General features: G+C 45.1%; 1 protein-coding gene across 3 annotated transcripts in view; it reads right to left on the reverse strand.

Moving 5' to 3' along the window:
- ASXL2 (ASXL transcriptional regulator 2) overlaps positions 1-22214 on the reverse strand; it is a 68472-nt gene that overhangs the window by 45304 nt on the left and 954 nt on the right. Inside the window, exons 2-4 of one of the 3 annotated variants that reach the window (XM_031552635.1) lie at positions 13445-13447; positions 9190-9298; positions 6000-6156 (exon numbers count right to left, since the gene is read on the reverse strand). In XM_031552635.1, the coding sequence (XP_031408495.1) occupies positions 6000-6156; positions 9190-9298; positions 13445-13447 (269 nt within the window). Of the gene's footprint in view, positions 1-680; positions 1758-5999; positions 6157-9189; positions 9299-13444; positions 13448-22214 lie in introns of those variants that run through there. The other 2 variants (XM_031552636.1, XM_010708025.3) reach the window with 2 other exon arrangements.

A 22214-nucleotide genomic window follows, 5' to 3' on the forward strand; every position in this document is an offset into this window, starting at 1 on the left:
GCCATAAAAGTCTGGGCTTTCATGCTATAGTGCAATGAGATAGCTTTATTTGGGGTTGGAACTAGGTGATCCTTTAAATTCCTTCCCAAACTAAGCCATCCTGTGATTCAATTTGCACCAGCGTGCAAAGCCAGGTCTATGTACTGCTCAAGCTGCACCTCAGTCAGCTGAAGTTTTGCAGCTGGCCATAGAAACAAGACTAAGTTACACATGGTTTATTTCCAGACTCCATAAGCACAGACTACATCAGTACAGTGGAGCTCCGAAACAGCCCCAGATGTACAAATGAGGTGTAGCACACAGACAGTAACACTGAGCTCACTGCACTTCTTGTTCATGGAGTGCATTACAACAACAAATTGCAAGCTGCCCCAAAACCATAGTGAAAAGATGATAAAAGCATCTGGAAGTGAGGTATTTACACTTAAAGTTTCAGGATGATTTAAAAGAATGTGAAACCAAAGTGTTTTGGTTTTACAAGCACCGCACCGCATCCAAAAAGGCTGGGCTTTTATTGTCAGTCTCAAAAGGCGACAGCTGAGAAACTGTTTCCCATCAGGGTCAAAGAAAAGGTATCTGTGTCTCACTGCCCATCGTCACAGAGCCAAAAAAGCACCCACTCCATCCCCTACAGTGCAAATCCGCAGCAGCAGCTGCCCGCTGGAGCAGCATCTCCTTACCTTCCAGGGGAATTGCACGGAGCTGCTCCATGAACATTATTTCTTCTGCTTAAAAGCTGCAATCTCGTGGCTTCCTCCAGCCTTCTGCTTATGCACAGATGTACAGACAATAATGCAGGAGGGTTGTTTTAAATTTTTTCCTCTGTGCTCCTGATTGGCTCAGCGCAATGCCCATGTGGGTCTACAAATGCAAGGTTTCTACCCTTTTTAAAATCAAAGTGTCAGTTTTGCTGCTGTCAGAGCACTTTATTTTTGTACATATAAGGAAGTGGCTGTTGATGTTATCTGAATGTGCTTCCTGTTTTATATGTATATGAGCAAAAATAATGGCACGTTAAGCTGAGCTGCAGTTTCAGAGAGCTCAAGTTGGAGCCTCCGAGCAAAACGCAATAACGGGAGCACACCTCATCTGCTCGCTGTCTACCACGGTTTGCACTCACTTCACTGATTCCCATCAGAGATCCGTGTTCTCCCAACAACACCCCTCCTCCCCTTGCAATAAGCTGCATGAGCATCGCTTCCTAATGAGGTTCTGGGACGCTTCCAATCGCAAAGGGCTCACCGTACCTCAACGACCGCACAGGTAATAAAGCAGCCAGCAGCCAGGCAATGCCACCAGAGCACTCTGTCTGAATTGGGGCTATTAGTTTGGTTTTTTAAACCAAAGGAAGGAGTCCTCCAAGTGTTTCATGTAAGCATCCGGGAAGTGGCCGTGTAGGAGTGCTGCGTTCCAGAGCTGATGCTGCGGAACAAAACGTGATGGGAACCTAATTGGAATTTAATGTCTTCTTGGTTATTTCAAAGCAGAGCAAACAAATGTATGACTGAAAACTTGCTTCTGTGCAGAAATTCATCCACTCTACCTCTTGGATATTATAGCAATACAATTACACTGCAGGTTTTGCTAAATGAAGCTGAAAGAAAAAAGCCTTCCAGATGCATGCAGCAGGTGAAACCTATGGGCTGAAAGCTATGGAATAAAACAACACCAAGAGCACAAGAATCACAGAAGGGCTTGGGTTGGAAGGGACTTCAAGGATCATGAAGCTCCAATCCCCCCCCACTGCAGGCAGGGCCACCAACCTCCACATTAATACTAGACCAGGCTGCCCAAGCCTTGTTTCCAAACCTAAACTGCAAAGTATCAAAGGTGCATCCAGACCCAAACCCCGCTTTGACCACCACCGCACGGCATACACAGCATCCCAGCTCCCCCCTCACAGCCTGGAAGGAAAAGCAGCACTGAAATTCTGGGGAGGGTGGAAAGCTGGTCTATGTTCTGATGGTTTGTATTTTTAAAGAGACCATTTGTAATGAAGTTATCTTTGTATTTTGGACCATCGCTACATGTTTCTAAAACCCCCCATGAAACACACAGACTGACGCAGACTGATAACATCTACTGGAGGTCTCGTGGAAGAGCTGTCAGGTTGAATAATAGGAAACATTTCTTTTCTGAAGGAGTTGGTGCTGCAGTGGCACAGCTGCCCAGGGAGGTGGTGGGGTCACCGAACCTGGAGGTGTTCCAGAACCGTGGGGATGTGGCACTGAGGGAAATGGGCAGTGAGCACGGTGGGGTTAGACTAGAGGATCTTGGAGCTCATTTCCAACCTGAATGGCTCTGGGATTCTATGAAAAGGTCCCCTGCAGTGTCTGAGAGTATCCAAAGGAGCAGGGCCACGTTGACGCAGTGAGATGAGAGAGAGTGGAGGGAGATCATAGAGAAAGTAACCATGCCCTGCAAAACAAAAAGGTACAGAGGTCACCAGCAAAGCCAAAAGTGCCCAGGGGAAGCCCCCGTTGTGGTTGCTGACTCCTTACTGCTCGTCACTGACACAGTAGGTCAAAAAGTCACCAAAAATGGTAAATTTGTCAGGATGGCTGAATTTGTCCCTGTGCAGAAGAACAGAGGAATAACATGTGGCCAGGCAATATGAATCTGTTCTCACACTGTGCCATAAGAGGGAGCTTAATAAGAGCCCACACTCTCATAAAAAAGCCTTTGAAAGAAGAATGTACCAGTGAACTTTTTTATGACTTTAAATGTTCTTTTGTGTAACATAAGCTTGAAAAATGTTATTTTTGTATGGAATTTCTGACTTCTAGTTGAGCGAAGTACAGGTTTTTGTGTTTTAATAAAGAAAATCTTCAGAGAGAAATCTCTGTAAGAATTTCACACACCATGGCACAGTAATATTAAGCTTCATAAAAAGGGGAACCATACCGAAACACGGAAACGACCTACAAAGAAATTAAGCAGTGCATCTAAAAGGACAAAGCAAAACCCAATGGCAAAGACATCACTTAAATTAACCATAATAGCTTCCTGGAGAAAATGTTTATCAAATGTGACTCCAGAGTTTGAAATATGCTTGTCTGGTTTAGCACCAGGGTGAAGGAGATTACTGCAGGGTGCCTGAGGAAGCATGCTCAACCCACACCATTCAACATACACAAAATGAAAATTGGGCACACGCAGCTTGCTGGCATAAAATGTTCTTCTGCAGCACAGACTCAACTGCAGAGAACTGCAAAAGGAGCTCCGAGCACCGTGGGAAGAGGCAGTGAAATGAGGGATAATTCTGAAAGGATTAAAGGCAACCTAAGGGCCAAAGGGAGGAACGGAGCCCACACGATGAGCTCGGAAATTTACTTTGCTGTTAAGGGATAGATTCCAGACTACCAAACATGTAACACCAACAGCACTGAATCATGGAATTGTTCAGCTTGGAAAAGACCTCCAAGATCCCCAAGTCCAACCCCAACCATGCCCACTGCCCACGTCCTTCAGTGCCTCATCCCCACCTCCAGGTTTGGTGACCCCACCACCTCCCTGGGCAGCTGTGCCACTGCAGCACTGCTTTTTCAGAGAAGAATATTTCCTAATATCCAATCTGACCCAGACAGTCTTGAGGAGGGGGCCCATAGGAACCTAACAAGGTTCAACAAGGCCAAGTGCAAGGTGCTGCACTTGGTTTGGGGCAATCTGAGGTACGTGTACAGCTGTGAATCGCTCCATCCCTGGAGGAGCCCAAGGTCAGGCTGGATGAGGTCATGGGCAGAAGCCAACCCACAGCAGGGGCTGCACCTGAATGATCCTTAAGGTCTCTTCCAACCAAACCATTCTGTAATTCTATGACGTACTGCCTCATATTGCTTTTCCACCTGTTCCCTGCACAGAGGTCCAGCACTTTCAGCCAGAACAGTATTCATAGGACTAACACCGAGCTGTAAATAGAGACTGTGCTTCCATTTTCACTGCTGGCACAGGGGCAACTCAGGCTGCACCGAGCTCTGCTGGGCCTGGCAGCAGCTCCACACATCTGCAGCCCCAACAATTCACTGCACAGAAATGCCCTCCCTGCTCCAGCACAGTGGTGTACAGAGATTTTCTTAATGGGAAGCTCAAGGAGAACAGCATTTCCGCTCAGAACCTGGGAATGCCTTTGTGTGACACTCAGAGGTTAGTTCATTAACAATTAAGAGCTGCTCAAACAAAGGAAAACAAACCTCAGGGGAACAGAAGGAAAATACTCGGTGACACCACTGACCACTGACCATTGCCACACTTTTAATAATGAAGTTGGCTTCGAGTGCATTAAAGCACTGGGATTCCTAGAAAGAAGAATAATCAGTATCTGGCCACAAAAGAAGTGCAAAATTCCCTTTTTTATTTGTACTGGAACTGCTAACTTCAAATCTTCTGCTTTTGAGCTCTGGGTAACTTTTGCCACCTCTTTCAGCCTACAGATTCCCTTCCTTCTTCCTCTGGTTCCCAAACCACACAGGGTTCTGTTTGCTCTGGCAGCAGTAACACCGTATGTAGAACTTTTACATAGAAGACACGCACATATTGCTAGGCAAACAATCTCTCTGTAAGATTTTTGCACTTCCTTGCAAGTTTTTTACATAACGTCCCATTTTGAGGCTTTGTTAGGAATGAAAGTTCCTTTCTCATACTTCCTCTTTCAAAGGATTAATTTGGAGTCAAGTCTTACTTCTAAACTTTTAACAGTGCCTATTTTTGTAGTGTTTTAAATGCTCACAATTCTATCTAACGGTTTCCTTTGGTTTTGTTTACTTGCACTACATGGAAAACCCCACACATGGTTGGGTCCACACAACCCCAGCTGACTTAAATGCTCTGTTGCATGGCTCCAGTAATGTCAGAAAACTGCTTACATGCCTCCACCGCTGCAATGGAAATAAGCTTTTCATTTTGTTGCATTTCAGCCAGGAAATTCTGTGCATGACTGAGTAGAAAAAGAAAGGATCAGATTAAAGGGCAAAGCAGTTGTAACAGCAGCAGCTACACTGAAAGACACAGGAATACCCACAAGAGAAAGGTGCAGCCTCTGCTTAGAAGAAAGAGCAAAGGAATTTTTAGTAAATGTATATTGCATCCTCAAATTTTATTATGTACACATATTTTTTTTAATTAATTCAGCACTTAAACAGATACTTGACCAGAATTCTGAAGGAGGAACGAAGATTCAGACACTGATCAAATGAATGAGTTCTGGAATTAGACGTGGGCAAAGGAAACTGCAATGTGTTACAAATACATGATGCAACTACTGACAGCATCCAGCCAGACACTGTGTCAGGTTACTAGGATTGAAAAGGGAGTGAAATGCATTATTTCCTCTGCTTGTTCCCTGGTAACACCAAAGATATTCTTCTGCAGAACATTCAGAATTCAGGTACTCTTGAAACATTGCTGAACTTTACTGTATTATTTAAAAGTGACTGACATTTGAAAGTGATTAAATACTCAACTGTACAGAATTAATTACAACCTAATTATTGTTGAGTTTGTGAGGGAAAGAAGTCCAAAGCAGGAAAATGGAGCCCAGACCCACAGCCCCAGTCTCCATAACAAGCTGTAATCTCAGAGCTTCTGTGCTCACTCCTAGTCAATGCTACATGCAACACTGCTGAGAGAGGCCGCAATCAGAAGGTGCAGTGGTTTCAGGAAAGAAGGGTTAGAGTTAGGCCTAGGGCTCAATATACAGGGTTCAATATAAGGCCCAGGATAAAGAGAAAACCTGTAAAAAACCAATGTTGCTGCTCCTAGGTCTGAAGCCCAGTATGCTTGTATCAAGGACTTATACACAGACATTTAATTGCAAATACTTTTTCTTCGATTTCAAGTTATGCTGCACTTATGATGTAAATTCAAGTCAGGAGCATAAGCTGTGAACGAGACTTTAGGCTCCTGTAACGTCCTGTTTTTATATGGCAACAGATGGGATCGGCAAAAAGCTGAAAGTCCTTCACAGAGACCACGTTATCATCTCTCCTGAACGGGAAAATTACCTTTCCTTTTCCACCTGCTTTTCTTCCCGTCCTTGTTCGTGCACCCATCACTGCTGCTGCTGCTGCTGCTGTTCTCAGAGCTCTGTGAGTCGGACTGCGCGTCGCTGCTTTCCTCCGAGCCATCCGAAAGCTCCTTCAGCCCATCCGGAACGTCCTTCTGCAAATGGAGCCAACAGGTCAGGAAGCCCACGTAGCAAGAAATTCCTCGCTTAATAAAATCTTTTCTAAGTTGCAGTTTCCTTCATTTAGCCAGTGCCTGTCGTGGACTTTTTATGCTGCAGAGACGTGTCAGAACAGCTCAGCTTCAGGCCTTTCAGTGCTTTCTGCTAGCCTGCATAAAACACGTGCCTGCTGGTGTGGCTCTGGCACTTCCCTGTCACCATCTCACATCTCCCTCCCTGCATACCCACTATAGTCGCCTATCCCCGGTCACCATCTGTAACACACTACAACACACTGTAACACGCCGCAGTGACCTGCGATGCACTACAACACACTGGAAGGCTCCTGCAGGTCCACCATTCTCACACGTAACATTTCAGGCTGATAACAGCCAGCCCTTGCTGCCTGTCCACATCTAAGTCCAGGCTGCCCTCTAGCGATCACCACCACTCAGATTTTAACCTACGTTGTCATGCTAGTGCTAATCAGCAACAATGCCTTGACTTCTGCAAGGAAGAATTCTGCTGGAATTACAGCTCTGTATTCTTTCTTAGATACACAGCTGCAACTTCACATGATTACAGGCAAGAAAGGGCTCAGGACAGCTGCACAAATTAGGTGTGTGTGTGGAGGCATCCTTTTGTCAGCCATCAGCTGGACACTGATGTGCAATCTCTCCCTTCTCCTGGAGGCAACTGTCTTTTCTCTGAAGTTACAGCTGTGACTGGTCTTTGCTTGGAGGTCCAAAAAGTAATTCAGATGACACCGATTTCACCAATTTCAATAATTCCAGATTTTTTTCCACCAGCCAGGTGACTATTAACTGGGTCAGATATTGAATATTTTCATCCCTCACTGCACAAATGCAGTTCTTCTAACTGCACATAAAAAATTACTTGCAAGTCACGAGGGAAGAGAAAGCATAATGAGAAGCATGGAAAAATCTATTTATACCAGGTGTCACTTAAGCTGGTGAAGACTACACTTGTGTACTCCTAATGCTCACCTTTCCTTTATTCAACCTTTTTTTAAAGCATAACTTTTGGAGAAATAATGTCAGTCACTTGGCACACAGCAATTATACAGTCCCTTATTTCAGATTGTTTCAGGATGTCTCCTCAGTGATGTGCCAGAGTTGCTTTGACAGGAGGTTGGACTCTCCAAGGGTCCTTCCCAACACCCGGAGACAACTTCCAGTGCTCTCCTTCCAGCTCTGCCCCTTCCTCAAGACCTTCTATCGCCATGCCTTGTCTGCACTCACCATCTGGCCTTCTCTCAAAATTTCCCAGGACCATCGAATCATTAAGGTTGGAAAAGATCATTTAGCCCAAGTGCAAACCCACCCCCACTGACCACATCCCTCAGCGCCGCATCTCCACGATTCCTGAACACCTCCAGGGATGGTGATCCCACCACCCCCCTGGGCAGCCCGTTCTAATGCCTCATCACCACTCTTTTGAAGGAGAGATGTTTCCTAAAATTCAACCTGAATCTCCCCATGTGCAACTTGAGGCCAACACCTCTCATCCTTCTCACTGTTATCTGGGAGAAGAGGCCAACCCCCACCTTGCTACAACCTCCTTTCAGGTAGTTGTAAGGAGTGATGGTCTCCCCTGAGCCTCCTTCTGCTCAGAGAAAACAATCCCAGCTCCCTCAGCTGCTCTCCATAACATTTGTGCTCCAAGCAAGATGTCAATGCACGATCTTCATTAACATAAATTCCTCTAGGCACCTTTACCTCTCCCTATTGCACGTCCTGTTTTCAAAGCAGAAGTGTACTCTAAACTATAGAAACATCTTCTCTTTATAACTGTTCTTCTTTCAATAATTAAGCTTCCTCCATTTAGTGAACCATGTGGAATAATCAAATAAAATCCGGTCTTCCAGCTAGCACTCCTATAAATACTTCTGCAAGATGATGTGCTCTGTTTTATCACCTGTGGTGAGCTTGACGGACTTCTCCAAACATCAGGTTAGAAATATTCCTACAGACTGGAATCTTTCAGGCTACCAGTGAACAGGAAATCCAGTTGTGGGCCTTTCTGCTGCAAAGGGGATAATAAGTACAGGGGAAGCAACAAATACAAGCACATGGGGATATGAGCCAAGTGGACAGAGGTACAGGGCACTGCCAACCACCAAAAGGCTCCAGCCACTAAATGGGGGAAAAGTAGGATGCTCCAGCACCTACTTTACAAGTAATAAGATGGGAAAATAGAGGAACACAAGGGTTCCACTCGTCTGCCCTGGTCTGGATTTCCAAGAACAAGAACCATGGAGATGTGGCACTTCAGGACATGGTTTAGTGGGCTTGGTGGTGATGGGTTGGACTACACGATCTGAGAGGTCTTTTCCAATTCTAGTGATTTAAATATTACAGGATAAGACAAACATTACCTCAGAAGTTACTACTGCTCTCTCTGGAGCATGGACTGAGAAGAAGAATGTGGCTACAGCAGACACAACCAAAACTGGAGAGATCTACACTAGCGAGAGGAATCTTATGGCAAAGTCACCAGTTTCAAGTACATAGAAAACCAAGAACAGTGAGAGCAGGCCTCATCTGAGTAGCGTAAGTGGGGAAAAGAAACCACAAATAGAGATTATTTTTAGAAGTACAAATCAGCTACACGAAGGATTCTATACTTTTTTCCTAGAAATACTTCCTGTCTGCTATTAATAGATCAAGGATAAGGGACTATTTCATTTCTAGATATGAGTTGAGTGGTGATAACGTTACTTTTTTGTGGTTATAATGTTATTACAATTTCATTTCTGGATGATAATTAATACCAGCAATCCACACCATTGTGAACAAAAACTAGCACTATTTTGGTTGTATTTTCTGCACACAGATGATCACCAGCAAGAATGAGGAGTTCAGTGTTTGTTTTTGGAGGTACACCTCACACTACAATCCACACTAGTGAGGAACAGCTCCTTCTTCCCTACATTGGATTACCCTAGTGCAAAATATCTGTAAAGGAACAAAAGCCATTGAGCACTCAAACAAGACTGAGAAACTTACCTTCAGAGTGTACACTCCCATCCGCCCTGGGACCTTATAGAAAATGCCCTCTTCCCCTCGGGAGTTCGTATGTAACATAGCATTCAGGCATGCAAGAGGAGAAGTCCCACTGAAAATAAAAGCACAGGATTAATTTTTGCATTTGTATGGACAGATTTCATCTTCTGCTGGGAGTCACAACCCCTCACCCAATGACCAAGCATGCACAGAGCACAGACCCGATGGGTATTCCCATTGATACAAGTTGAATCAGCCACAACAAGCAATGATGAAACCAGCCTGACATACCCACGCTCCAGTTCCAGGAAAAAAAGCACACAAGAAGCTCCCGTGCTCAGGCCCTCCACCTCTTCTTTGCAGAACATCAAAACGGGCACTTATTTGTACAGCTCTGAGTGCAAAAAGTTGCATCTCTGAAACTCAGAGCAGATCTGTTGCAAGCTAACTGCAGACTGCAGAGATCATTAGAATTCCCTGCTTTTCTTACAACTGAGTTTCACCCAGCTCCTCCAACACTGCCGTGGCTGACACGGACAGACAGCTGAGGGTCAGAAACCAGCACCTCTGCTGAGAGCTTTAGCTCACCTCCAGACAGCTCCAACTTCAGCCAGCATCCCCATCCCTGGATAGAAGCGTCTCCTGAGCACATTCACACTAAGTGAGAACATCATCCCACACCGAGCCCAGCCCTGAGCTCTGCTTCCATTCTGCCAGTGGCCAGAACCAGCAGCATTACTGCACATTAGGCTGACATCACTACAGCCATGCAGACGCTTTGCAGCCCTATTCCTCACCTCTTGAAAGTTAGAGGGTCACCCTGGAAGCTACAACCCAGTACTGTTTCCTACAGCAGCCCCATATTCTTTTCAAAGGTGTTGCTTTCCAGCACCTTTCCCTTCTTTATGCAAAACCCATTTCTGCATTTAGATGCAAGAAGCCCACCACGTACCTGACCTTGAGCTCATTCCACCTAAAAACTTGATCAGGGCAGCAGATCAGAGCTAAGCCAGACATTTCACAAGAACCCAGGCAAAGCCATGCTCTGAAAGCTCAACAAAGAACCAAGTTTTGGCATGACCCAGCTTTACAAAGGTTGGAATAGTACCTCTGTAGCTGTACCTCTATATGCAGTGTTTATAGTTGGCCAAAGGGGTGGTCCTCCATGAGCCTTTAGAACCATTCCATCAACACATCAACTACACTGTGCTGTGTGTTAATGACCTGGAAGGTGTCTGCTCTGTCACCTCGTTCCCAACCACTCTCCCACTATTGCTGTACTCAGCACTGCTTGCCCCTGTGATAGCTTGAAGGCAGCTAGCTGTAAGACCAACAGCATAAGAAATGCACACTCGAAGCTCTCACCCCTCAGAGCATTTCTCTAAGCTACTTCCCAGCAGATGCATACATACCAAGCTCCCTTTCTGAGAACTGTCAAATGTCAGCCTTCATTAAATCATGGCCTCTTACATTCCATGTTAAATTCAAAGCTTCTTCAGATTGAACAGGAGAAAAAGGAGCTTGAAAAGGTGAATGTGCACCAGGGAAAGGTGAGATAGCTCTATGGTGAACATGCTCAGTAGGAAAAAAGATGTGTAACACTTCTTTCCAGGCTTTCCAATTCCACCACTGAGCCCTTCCCAACCAGCCCTGCCCTGAGACCTCAGAGACTGAGCAGATTTGTTCTGATTCGAAAACAAAGTGCGACAGAATCATTTTTGTTCAGTCACCTGTGATGGGATGCTGGCCTGACACCGTGAAGACTTCTCATCTCTGCAGTGCTGCAACTCAAACTTGCACTCAGACCACGACACAAGGCATACTTATCCATCAGAAGGCTCCTTTCTATTAAAGCTCCAGTAGTAATTTGTTAGCAGAGCACACGGCCAGCAGCTCCCTGCCTTGGAGCAGAACCACCACAGCTCCAGCAGGTCCTGCAGGCAGGATGTGCACTGGTGCTTGGCACAGAAATGCTGCTCAGAACCCACTTCTGCACAGCTCGGGGGTTCTGCAGAAGAGTTAATGACTGTTTTGCTGTAAATGGAAGTTTGTACAAAGTGCACCCAGCAGTGAGCATCCACCTTTCACATCTTCACTGCAATTCATGGAACTTGACAAAAAGGCCCCAACAGATCCAGCTGTGTTTAAGGGTGAAGGATTTCCCCATATTTGAGCATCCCTTCCTCCCCACGTTCCCTTTGAATCAGACATTCACACAAAAAGCTTTCGGTTCATTAGCAAATTAAAATAGGCTTTAAGACCCAATTGATTCAGATCAAGCACCAGAGCAGAGAGGCACGGTAAGCAGATGCCACAGCACCAATTCAAAGCTTGTTAAAACAAATTTAAGACTCAGAAGCAGCTCATTCTACGAATAAAGCAGATTCTATGCACAGACAAAGAGGCACAAAGCCATCATGCAAACCAAATGCAAACCCAAGACTGCACAGCGACGTTCATTTGGTGAGACACTGAGCATTCCGTGCTGTCAGCCTGACACTTCCACAACTTGCAAGCAGGCTTCATGTTTGCATTACAGTCAAACACAAATGCAAACAGCAAACAGCAAGGCAGGTTAGTGCAACAAGCATTGACACTAGTTACACTGCTTTAACTTTGTTTCTATGCCCACGTGAAACAAGCAGGGCTCTTCAATTAAGGCTTGTGCAGCTTGTGTTAATACGGAACAGCTTCACAACAACCAGCAGTGGTTCTTACCTTCTGGAGTTGGAGTGCAACCCAAAAAAAGGAGAGAAACACCCCTTTAAAAACTTCAGCAAAACAACTTCTAAGCATTAATATGAACCCTCCTCCCCATCCACCAGAAACAATTTTTATTTATTTGTTTTTAAAAAGTTTTGGGCAGATCTGCAGTAAGACTAGGTTATATCATTAACACCAGCAGAGAAAGGAACACGTGTATCTGTTGGGCTTCTCAGTTTATTTTCTAGAAATGCAGATGAGATACTGGCTTTGGAAGGCTTTTTTTGGTGGGAATAGATTTAGCTAGAAGCTTTTCATGTTACAAAGTTAATTTTAAATCATCAACACTTAGAATTCCTATAAATTTGTGCAAGACACTATTAGGAAATATTCATACAGTGAAAGAGTGGTGATGCATTGGCACAGCTGCCCAGGGAGGCAGTGGGGTCACCGCCCTTGGAGGTGTTTGAGAACTGAGGGGATGTGGCACTGGGGATGTGGTGGGGATGGGCTGACACTTGGACTCGATGATTTTTCAAGATCTCTTCCAACCTTCATGATTTTAAGACCTAACCATTGCTCCAACAACACAAGCAGTGCCTATACGGACCTGCACCTGAACCACAGGCACTGTAAACCCTTACGTCAGGATAGACTCAGAGGATGCTAAAAAGCTCTTGAGCCCACAACAAATCTGAAGTTTACTTACAGCTTTAATTAATGGTCTATTAAGACTGGCATGACAACTGAATGTGACCTACAGGAACACAAGGACATTCCAGTGTCCCCTGCTGAGTCCAGAATAAGAACAAAAAGCCCTACAGAAGCTCACTGATTTTCTTAAATGCTGTTTACAGACAAAAAGCTTTAAGTTCACAGCACTGATACAGCCTCACTTAAACACAGTGTCCATATGTTTGTCCACTTGTTTGTGTGCTGCTCTCAATCACCCTTTAAGGCCTATGCAGAAAGGCTTAGTGTTTTCTGATCTGAAAGTAAGAAACCAGACAAAACCACCCTCTGGGGCTTTTGGGACACAGAATTAAGACTTCCATATCTTTGGGATGCCCCCACAATTTTCCCATTCCTGCTACAGAACTACCAGCTGTTTCCAACCAAAAAATAAATCCTACTTCTATCTGTCTTCTGAGATCCCCGCTCCAGTGTTTTCCAGAAAAAAATGCCAACCTGCTGAATTCCTGCAGCATTCATCACTGCACAATTACACCCTACATTTCCCCTTGCACTAGGGAATATATGCCATCATGGGAAAGCATACGTAATTTTATTTTAAGGAAACAGCAAGAACTCTCTTCCCGAGACTGCAGTAGTAGCAGAAGTGGAAGATGCGGTTAATCAGGGATTTGATACCTTTATCAAAAGAAATGTTATGAACAGTCACACAGCAGAGCTTCTCCCTATCGCAATGAATGCATTTAGCAGTCCCTGCTAACAGAAACATGATCTCTACACAAGCATCTCTTGAGAAACTAGTTTTCAAATGACCATTTTTCCCTCTACCTGCTATTGATGTCACCTACCAACTCACCTCCACCTTCTGCACAGATACAGGGTGCTACAGAAACTGGTGGCAACTTTAACTTCTGCTGAAATGCTCATTAAGCAAAGAAATAGCCCTCTGAGGGCTTGCTGGACCCAGAGTGGTTTTAGGAGGTGTCAGTACTGGGTGTGATCTTTTTAACATCTTCATTAATGAACTGGATGAAGGGACAGAGCGCACTCTCAGCAAGTGTGCTGATGATACAAAGCTGGGAGGATGGCTGACACACCAGAAGGCCATGCTGCCATCCAGTGAAACCTGGATAGGGTGAGAGCTAGGCAAAGAGGAACAAGGGGAAGTGTAAAGTCCTACACCCGGGGAGAAATAACTACGTGCACTTGTAAGGTTAGGGGCTGAGCTGCTGGAGAGGAGCTCTACAGTGAAGAACCCGGGTGCCCTGACTGACCAGTAGCTGACCGAAGGTTGACTGTGTGCCCCTGATGGCCAAGAAGGCCAATAGAACCCTGGGGAACATTGCATAGAGCACAGCCAGCAGGGCAAGGGCTCCTCCCCTTTGCTTTGCCATGGAGAGGCCACATCTGAAGCACCGAGTCCAGTGCTGAGCTTCCCAGTTCAAGGAGGACGGGGAACTGCTGGAGGGAGCCCAGTAGATGGTTGCAGAGAAGGTGGGGGCCTGGAACATCTCCTGATGGGGAGAGGATGAGAGCCCTGGGGCTGTTCAGCCTGTGGAAGAGAAGGGGAGAGGGGATCTGATCATCAGTATCTGAAGGGCGGGGGTCAGGAGGATGGGGCTCTTTGTAGTGGTGCCCAGCAACAGGACAAGGGGCAAAAGCCACAACTGGAACCCAGGGAGTTCTATATAAACATGAGAAAGGGTCTCTTTATAGTGAGGGTGGCAGAGCAGCAGAGCACTGGAAGAAGCTGCCCTGAGAGGTGGTGGGGCCTCCTTCTGTGGAGATACTCAAAACCCATCTGGATGCTTTCCTGTATGTCCTGCTCTAGGGAACCTACTTTAGCCCCTGGCCACACATACCACCAAAAAGCTCCCTGAGAGCTACAGACTGCCTCCCCCCAGCACTGACCCACAGCCATCACGCTGCCCCAAGCAGCTTCAGCCTGTACTTTACAGCTAGGACTTCATACAAATTCCCCTTTGCTGCAGAGACATGAGCCTCAAACGGAATGCAACGTTCTAGTGATCTTCAGGTTTTTTGTTTTCTTTTTTAAAGCTGATTAGTTGGTAATTTTCTCCAGAAAAAAACAAATCCAACTTTTTAACAAAACGGAAAACACACAAGAATTTACCGTATCGGCATTTATTGCTCTCTTTCTGCCAGTCATTCTTTTGAGCTTTTGCAGTAATGGATGGAAGAAAGCTGAAGAATCCTGCACTTAAGATGCTATCTCGATGGCACCTTCCTCCAGCAAACAATCCTTTCCCATTGGAAAAGATCCCCCAGTTCCAACTGAGAGTAAGAAGTCTTGCATGCAGTAACCCCAGTGGGTCAAGTAAAATCCTGATGGACATTTCAGAATCTCAATCTTCCGTCAGAATGGAAGTAATTAACTGGGAACAGTAGAGAGATGCAGGGGTAACCCAACCCTGATGGTTCTAAAGCACAATCTGCACAAGCCCTTGCCCTGTTTTCCCCAATACACACTTAGTACTATCATGTCTATGCCACGTAGACTAAAGATGTTTCAGCTCATTTGAAGATTAAGCTCAAATAAAGCGTGGATTAAAGAATCTGTGAAGTAACTAGATAGTTGTCAGCTGATGATTTCAGTTATTTATAAAGCCTTCCCAGCCAGTTCAAGATTTGCACACTGAAAGGGAGGAAAAACGAGAGCTGTTTGTAGTGACATTTGGAGCACTGCATCTCCAGTTGCACACAGAAGCAGCAGCCCTTAACTCCAGTCTTTCCATTAAGCCTAGGAAGTCTTTGAAGCACTGCAATGATTCAATCTTACAGGAGGCACAGAAGCCAAAAAACACTTCACCTCCAGGGCATGAGGCTGGGAACCAGGAATTGAGCAACTGGGATGGGAGGAACTTCCAGATATCAGAGCCCAGCCTCCAGCTCAAGCAAACACCAGGGCTTTGCCCAGTCCCCTCTGAGCAGCTCCAAAAAAGGAGAAGCCTTCCCTGACCCTGCTCTAGTGGTCTATCACCTCCAGAGTGGCGTTTTTCCTATCTCATGGGAATTCACATCCAGAACTTTGTGTTTGCTGCCTCTCAGTCTAGTAATGGGCACCTACCTCCACAGCATCTAGCTCTGTGCAGTGTGACCTACCTATGGAAATGAGCACTCACCAGAAATACAAACCAGCAGTTCCTGAAAAGCAGCTTTGGTTAGACCAGTCTACAGCAGAAGCTGCTGCCACAAATGTAATAATGCACTGGTCCTCCCTCAGATGTGCATGTGAAGGCGTTCACACAACAGGAATGGGTTGCCACTGGAAAAATTGGCTGACAATTTGTATTTAAGAAGCTGTATGGTTAGCAGAGATCAGATGGCTGTACAAACCAGTGAGGCATGGTCACTATGAGCAGGTCTGGAAGCCCTCTAGGTATGTCCTTCCCATCTCATCCACTCCATTTCAGCTGCAGCAGGAAAATACAATTTAAATTAGCTTGCTAGCTTCAGCACATTACTTTCCAGTTTCCCAGCTTCCTGCTGTCACAAGGAATCAAGTGGGAGATGCACTGCTTCAAGGTTCTTGCCGGTCTCTGCTTCAAGGATCTTTCCCATTCAGGTATACAGGGCATTTCTCAGCCACCTGCTCAGACCAGAGGACACTGAAGAAAAAGCTAAAAATGAGCCCATCAACATGACAAGAGGCCTGCAGCCATTTAAAGAGCAATACAGTGAAAGTTGTTCTGTTACGTGCTAATCTCCTTTGTCAAAATTTGAGCTTCCTAATGGCTCATCAGTAAAAACGTGCTCACAAAACATAAAAAAAAAAACCTTCAAGTTGCCAGTGCGCTGACATTCATTAAAAGGAGACAGCAAGCAGAATACAAAGCAATTTCCTTCTTTAGTATTTAGACTATAGACATCAAGGTTGAAGACAAATTTGCAGTAACATCTCTTTTGCAGATGCATCTATAACCAAAAGCCACTTCCAACCTTAGATGATTGTCTAAAGGTCATGCAACCCTAAAACTGGTGGCCATTTGGAGCATCCCTCTTTGGAGATCTCCCCAACCCCCAGCCGTGGTGCTGGGCACCCTGCTCTGCGTGCCTCCGTTGGGGTAGGGGGGGCCAGAGGCACTCAAGGTTGCCTCCAGCTCCAAGCACCTTGGAATTAGTTGGGCTGCCAAATAATTGCCAATTAACAAAGGCAACGGCACCATGCAAAATTGGTCACACTCCTCATTCTGACCAGATGGCCTCCAGAAGTCCCTCCCAAAATCAGCCGTTCTGAACTGCAGCTGTGGTTTGACAACTGAAAATATCAAAAGTTATTTCCATGATAGCTTGCTCAGAAAGACATCTACATCCTCAGTGTTCTGGTTCTCCCTAGAGAAGTTAATTAGTTGTTTCTATCACGCACTATAATGGTCACACCTCTAAGCTTAGAGCTGAGGAACTTCTAAACTTGAAACGGCAATTGCTATTTCTCTGGCTGCTTCCTCCATAAGAAGCCACCCCATGAACTGCTAGAGGTTCTGCCACGACAAATTTATACAGTACCACGCTGTGTCTACAAGCTGTTAGTGGGCTGTAAATGTTCCTCAGCTGTAAGGTCATTTTAACAAGATTCAGAGCTGATGAAAAGCAAAAATAAAAAATGACCAAAGTCATTATGGAATGGCTCGAAGGATGCAGACTACACTTGATATCCCCAGAACTTGTGAAAACTCTGAAGAACTTCAGAACCTACAGATGAAGCAAGTTATGACATCTGCTATTCAGGAGCTAAAACTATCACAGGACTCAAAACCAAGATTTATACTCTCAAAAGAGGCCTCAGAACAGCTCAGCTTTGCAGAGCTCTTCTCCTGGGCAAGGAGAAGCTCCCTCTCCAGCAGGGCAAGGCATAATTCCACAGGCAGTGCAACCAGCCAGCAGCAAGAACAAGGCCATTGGCCAGACACAGGATGCACATTTCTTCTGTTGTTGGGTAGTTTCAGTCACAAATGGCTTCTAAAAAGATTCCTTTCCCTGTTATAATTTGTCCCCTACATTCAACCTCAGTGGGCTCCAGTAAGAAGTCCAGCTCTTACAAAAATAATTTAAGAACCTTGCAACCATTTCAAAGTCCCTTCCCACACTTAAACTGTGGTAGGGTGCTTTTGTGTGGTTTGGTTTTAGGAAAGGATTATTGGATAGGATGAGAGATAATGGTTTCAAGTTGTAACAGGGAGGTTTGGGTCAGATATTAGGAGAAATTTCTTCTCCAGAGGAAGCAAAGAACAGGCTAACCAGGGAGGTGGTGGGGTCACACCATCCCTGGGGATGTTCAAGAAGTAAGGAGATGTGGCACTGAGGGACGTGATCGGTGGGTGGGATGGGCTGGGGTTGGAATCAATGAGGTCTTTTCCAATCTCTATGATTCCACTGGAAGAAGACTTTCCCAGAACCAAGCTGTGAAGGAACAACTGCCCCGAGACCACAGAATGAAGGAGCACACCACTCAGCTCACCCAACCCTGCCTTATTTCTTAGCTCTGCAGCAGAAGGAAATTGACAAAGTATTGAAGAATAGCTGTGCAATTTCAGTGGCAAAGTGTTCTGCCAAGAATGAGGAGAGCCACTTCGTTGGTCCTACACTGCCTACTCTGAGATGTAAGAATATCTTGCAGGTGTACAAACAGCATTCTGACTTCTGCTCGCTTTTTTAATGAGTTCTATGCTGGTGATCTGCATCCTCTCGAGCTCTCCTCTTCCAAGAGTGACCAGGAAGGAGCTCTTTTCCCAGGCAGGCACGATGCCCATTTCATAGCATCAGGCAGCTGGAGAAGCCTCACAAATATGGATGGCACAGCTCTGAACTGCACAGAACTCTCCAGCTTTTCTTTCCCTTTGAAGACAAGCAACATTACTGTCCTCCTTATCAGTCAGGAGGAGGCACCATTCCCATACCCACAGAGGACGACCTAACTGTAGCTTCTGATTTTCAACTAGCAAAAACAGGAGGGAAAAAGAAGTAAGAAACCTTATGGAAGTCTAAAATTAGAGCTGGCAGCTCACTCCTACAAACAGACTGAGCAGCTCCAGCCCTGCTCACACAACCACCCCCTTGTCAGGAAGGGAATCACCTCCCCAAGGCTGCCTGGAGCCAAACCTGCAGAGCATCTTGCGAGGAATTTGGGAGGAGAGACTTGTCAATGAGGCACAGATGATCCACCCACAGAAGGGCAGGTGAAAGCCCTGAAGCCAAGCCACGATGACACACTCCTCTCTAATCTAAATAGGACCAGAGAAAAATAAAACTTGGCTTTTATACTTCCTTTTTATTTCCCCAGAAGTGGTTTTAGCAGCTTTTTGGGTTTCTTCATAGAAGAAATTCAATGGATACTCAAAAGAAGCAGCTGGAGTAGCATGTTTTTATTTACACTGAGATTAGATACACTTCCTCGTTCAAACACTGACTCAATCAGCATTTGGGCAAAAGCAGTACCATACAAGGACTGAGACCCACACACTAGTTCTACAGTGGTGGTTCTGTGAAAATACTTGAGAAAACAAAACATTCACGGCTATGGAGAAAAGACCATGGAAGATATCCTCCAAAGAAGCTAACGCTGCTCTTACAGTGACCACTTTTAATAGACCCAAGGGGACTGAGTCAGTAACACTCCCCCCTCCCCCCTCAAACAGCTACTCATGTTCAAACAAATGTGGTTCTCTGTTGCTGCCATCTAGCCTATGTATTCAGGTTCAGGGAACGTTCACAGCTGGCATTCTGTGAGTTAGCACTGATTCTGGGCATCTTCAAAGCCCTGTCTGAAAGCGCTCGGACTTGTCTACACTACATTGCCAACAGAGATAAGGCAAGTGGGATTCATTCATAAGGACAAAGCCTAGAGCCACGTATGGTTATGGTGCAGATTCAGAGTATTTTTTCACGTGCATTTCATTTTTGCTGTGTGCAAGCAGTGACCTGTAGGAAAGGATCTCATGGGATTCAGGCGGCCTGTCAAAATAGGCAAATAAAGAAAATCAGGATGACAGATCATGTGAGAAGTATAAGCCTGGCTTCAGGATGCCTTACATCTCCAAAAGTGACAGTACTGGTCCTAGGCTGACCTTTAAAATCACACAAATAAATTACTGGTTTGAGTACTAGAATAAAATGACAAATACAGGAAAAATAATCAGCCAGAATCACTCAAGGTACTGTTACAGAACATCTAGCCTCTTCCACTAAAAAAGAAACAGCCACAACAACAACAACAAAAAAAAATAGCAGCCAAATTGTTCTAAAAGAAGCATAAATCACTTTTTCTTTACTCACTTCAAGTGGTACCTGCAATCTTCCCTGCAATTCCCAAGTCCCTGTAACAGAACCAAGCACGTCCTCTGAGCTACATCAACATGCTGTGAAGCTTCTTCCCACACAGCTGCCAAGTGGCAGCTCAACATGAATCAAAGCAGAGGGAGATGGCTGGCTGGGGCCAAACAAGTGACTGCTGGACATTAGTTGGGCTCCCCGTTCTCTCTGCCTCATTCCAGAAAACCTACAACAACTCATCACTTCTCAACCTATTCCCTATCTGGAACTGGAGATTCAGAGAAGGATGTACCTCATAGAGCCACAGAATGGCCTGGGTTGAAAAGGACCTCAAAGATCATCTAGTTTCAAGCCCCATGCCATGGCAGGGTCACCAAACACAATATATCTAACCAAAACAATGTATCTAACAATATAAGGAATAGATGCTGAAATAAAAAGCCTTACAGTCATAAGTGGCAGTGTTTAAGAGACTGTGTTTTATTAATAAATAGCTCACCATCAGAAAAAAACTGTTTTTATTTTATTAATTGAAAACAATTTGCACTGAAAGACAACTCAAAACTTGAATACTTTGGTACACATCAACAGGAGACTCTACATCCTGCCTGCAAACTTGTACCATGTTTTACCAGCCTGAGAGTCTTGCAGCTTCTTGCTATCTCAATACAACCAAGAATGGGGAAATGGCTATAATCTGCTCTCAAAGGCTTTGTCATGGTTTCCTGCCAGAACTTCCATAAAAAGAGGACTAAGGATCTGGTGAGCTACATGAGCTCATCTGACAAGCTGGAGGTTGGAAACACATGATCTTTATGATCCCTTCCAACCCCAGCCAGCCTGTGACTTAAGTTTCACACCTCATATAACATAATTTTTCCTTTAATAAATGCTGATTTGAGCTAAGTCCACCTGTCAAAACCTATGACTTGTGAGAATCCCAACAATCCCAGTCTAGGCACCAACAGACACTGGCACAAACTGAAATGGAATTGCTTAAGAACTACTAATCGTTTAAGTCTTAACCTAAACAAAACTTTATTATGTCATTTCAACATTTAAGAGGAAAGACTACTACATGGTATCCAAATAAGGATGAGTCAGTTGGATGGATAGCTAAACTAGAGAAACTGAGCTTGGTATCTGATTGCTCCTACCAGCATCTTTTGGGATTGGGGCTGTTTACAAAGGTGGACAATGTTAGGACAAGGGGGAATGGTTTTAAACTGAGACAGGGGAGGTTTAGGCTAAATATTAGGAGGAAGTTTTTCCCCCAGAGGGTGGTGAGGCACTGGACCAGGTTGCCCAAGGAGGCTGTGGATGCCCCATCCCTGGAGGCATTCAAGACCAGGCTGGATGTGGCTCTGGGCAGCCTGGGCTGCTGGTTGGTGACCTGCACATAGCAGGGGGTTGGAACTGGATGAGCATTGTGGTTCTTTTCAACCCAGGCCATTCTATGATTCTATGAGGAATCTGTGGTCTCCTAATACTCATCAGCAGCTTTTAGAGAGGGGAAACAACCTACTGTCAGGTTAGACTAAACTTCCACATCAACTGCAAGAGAACCTGAGGTTCAGATTGATTACATGCATGGCATTTCTGCCCTTTGCCCCACTCCCTGCACTCTTCCCCTTTTTTTTTTGTCCTTCCCCTGCAAACTGTGGCCTTGACAGACTGGATCTTTTGCACAACATCAGATTTCTTCCCGGAGGCTCTGCCCAAAAACACATTCTGAATTGCTAGAAGCGTTCGTGAGTGTTAAGTACCTAACACTGGATATCAGGAAAAATCAGGAAGGAGTGGTGATACGTTGGCACAGGCTGCCTGGGGAAGTGGTATACCATCCCTGGAGGTATTCAAGAAAGGTACAGATGTGGCACTGAGGGACATGGTTAGCAGGCATGGTGGGGACATGGGTGGAGTTTGGTAACTTTAGAGGTCTTTTCCAACCTGAATGATTGTAACATTTGCTGAACTTCATGTTGTCACCAGCAAGGTTACCAATACAGATCAGCACATTCCCAGTTTTGGAAGGATTGAAGGTGCAGTGCAATTAGTGTTTGTAGGTACACTGCTGACAAATTACCAACACTTAATTTGTTTGGCATCAAAGCAGACCTGAGGCTGGTAAGCCTCTGACAAACCAAATGTTGTACTGCACTCAAATGAAGCGTGTTGCCAAGGCAGGAATTCAACCCTACTTTCATCACCTCCCTAAGAGCTGAATGAGGATATTTCCTTACTGTTAGACAAACCAATATTTCTTTCCAGAAAACAGAACATCTTTCTGTTATCTACAACTTGAGCAGATCTTGTTATCAGCAGAATTTTTTACACTTGGA

The sequence above is a fragment of the Meleagris gallopavo genome, chromosome 2 (genome assembly GCF_000146605.3).
Source record: "Meleagris gallopavo isolate NT-WF06-2002-E0010 breed Aviagen turkey brand Nicholas breeding stock chromosome 2, Turkey_5.1, whole genome shotgun sequence".
Classification (NCBI taxonomy): Eukaryota; Metazoa; Chordata; class Aves; order Galliformes; family Phasianidae; genus Meleagris; species Meleagris gallopavo.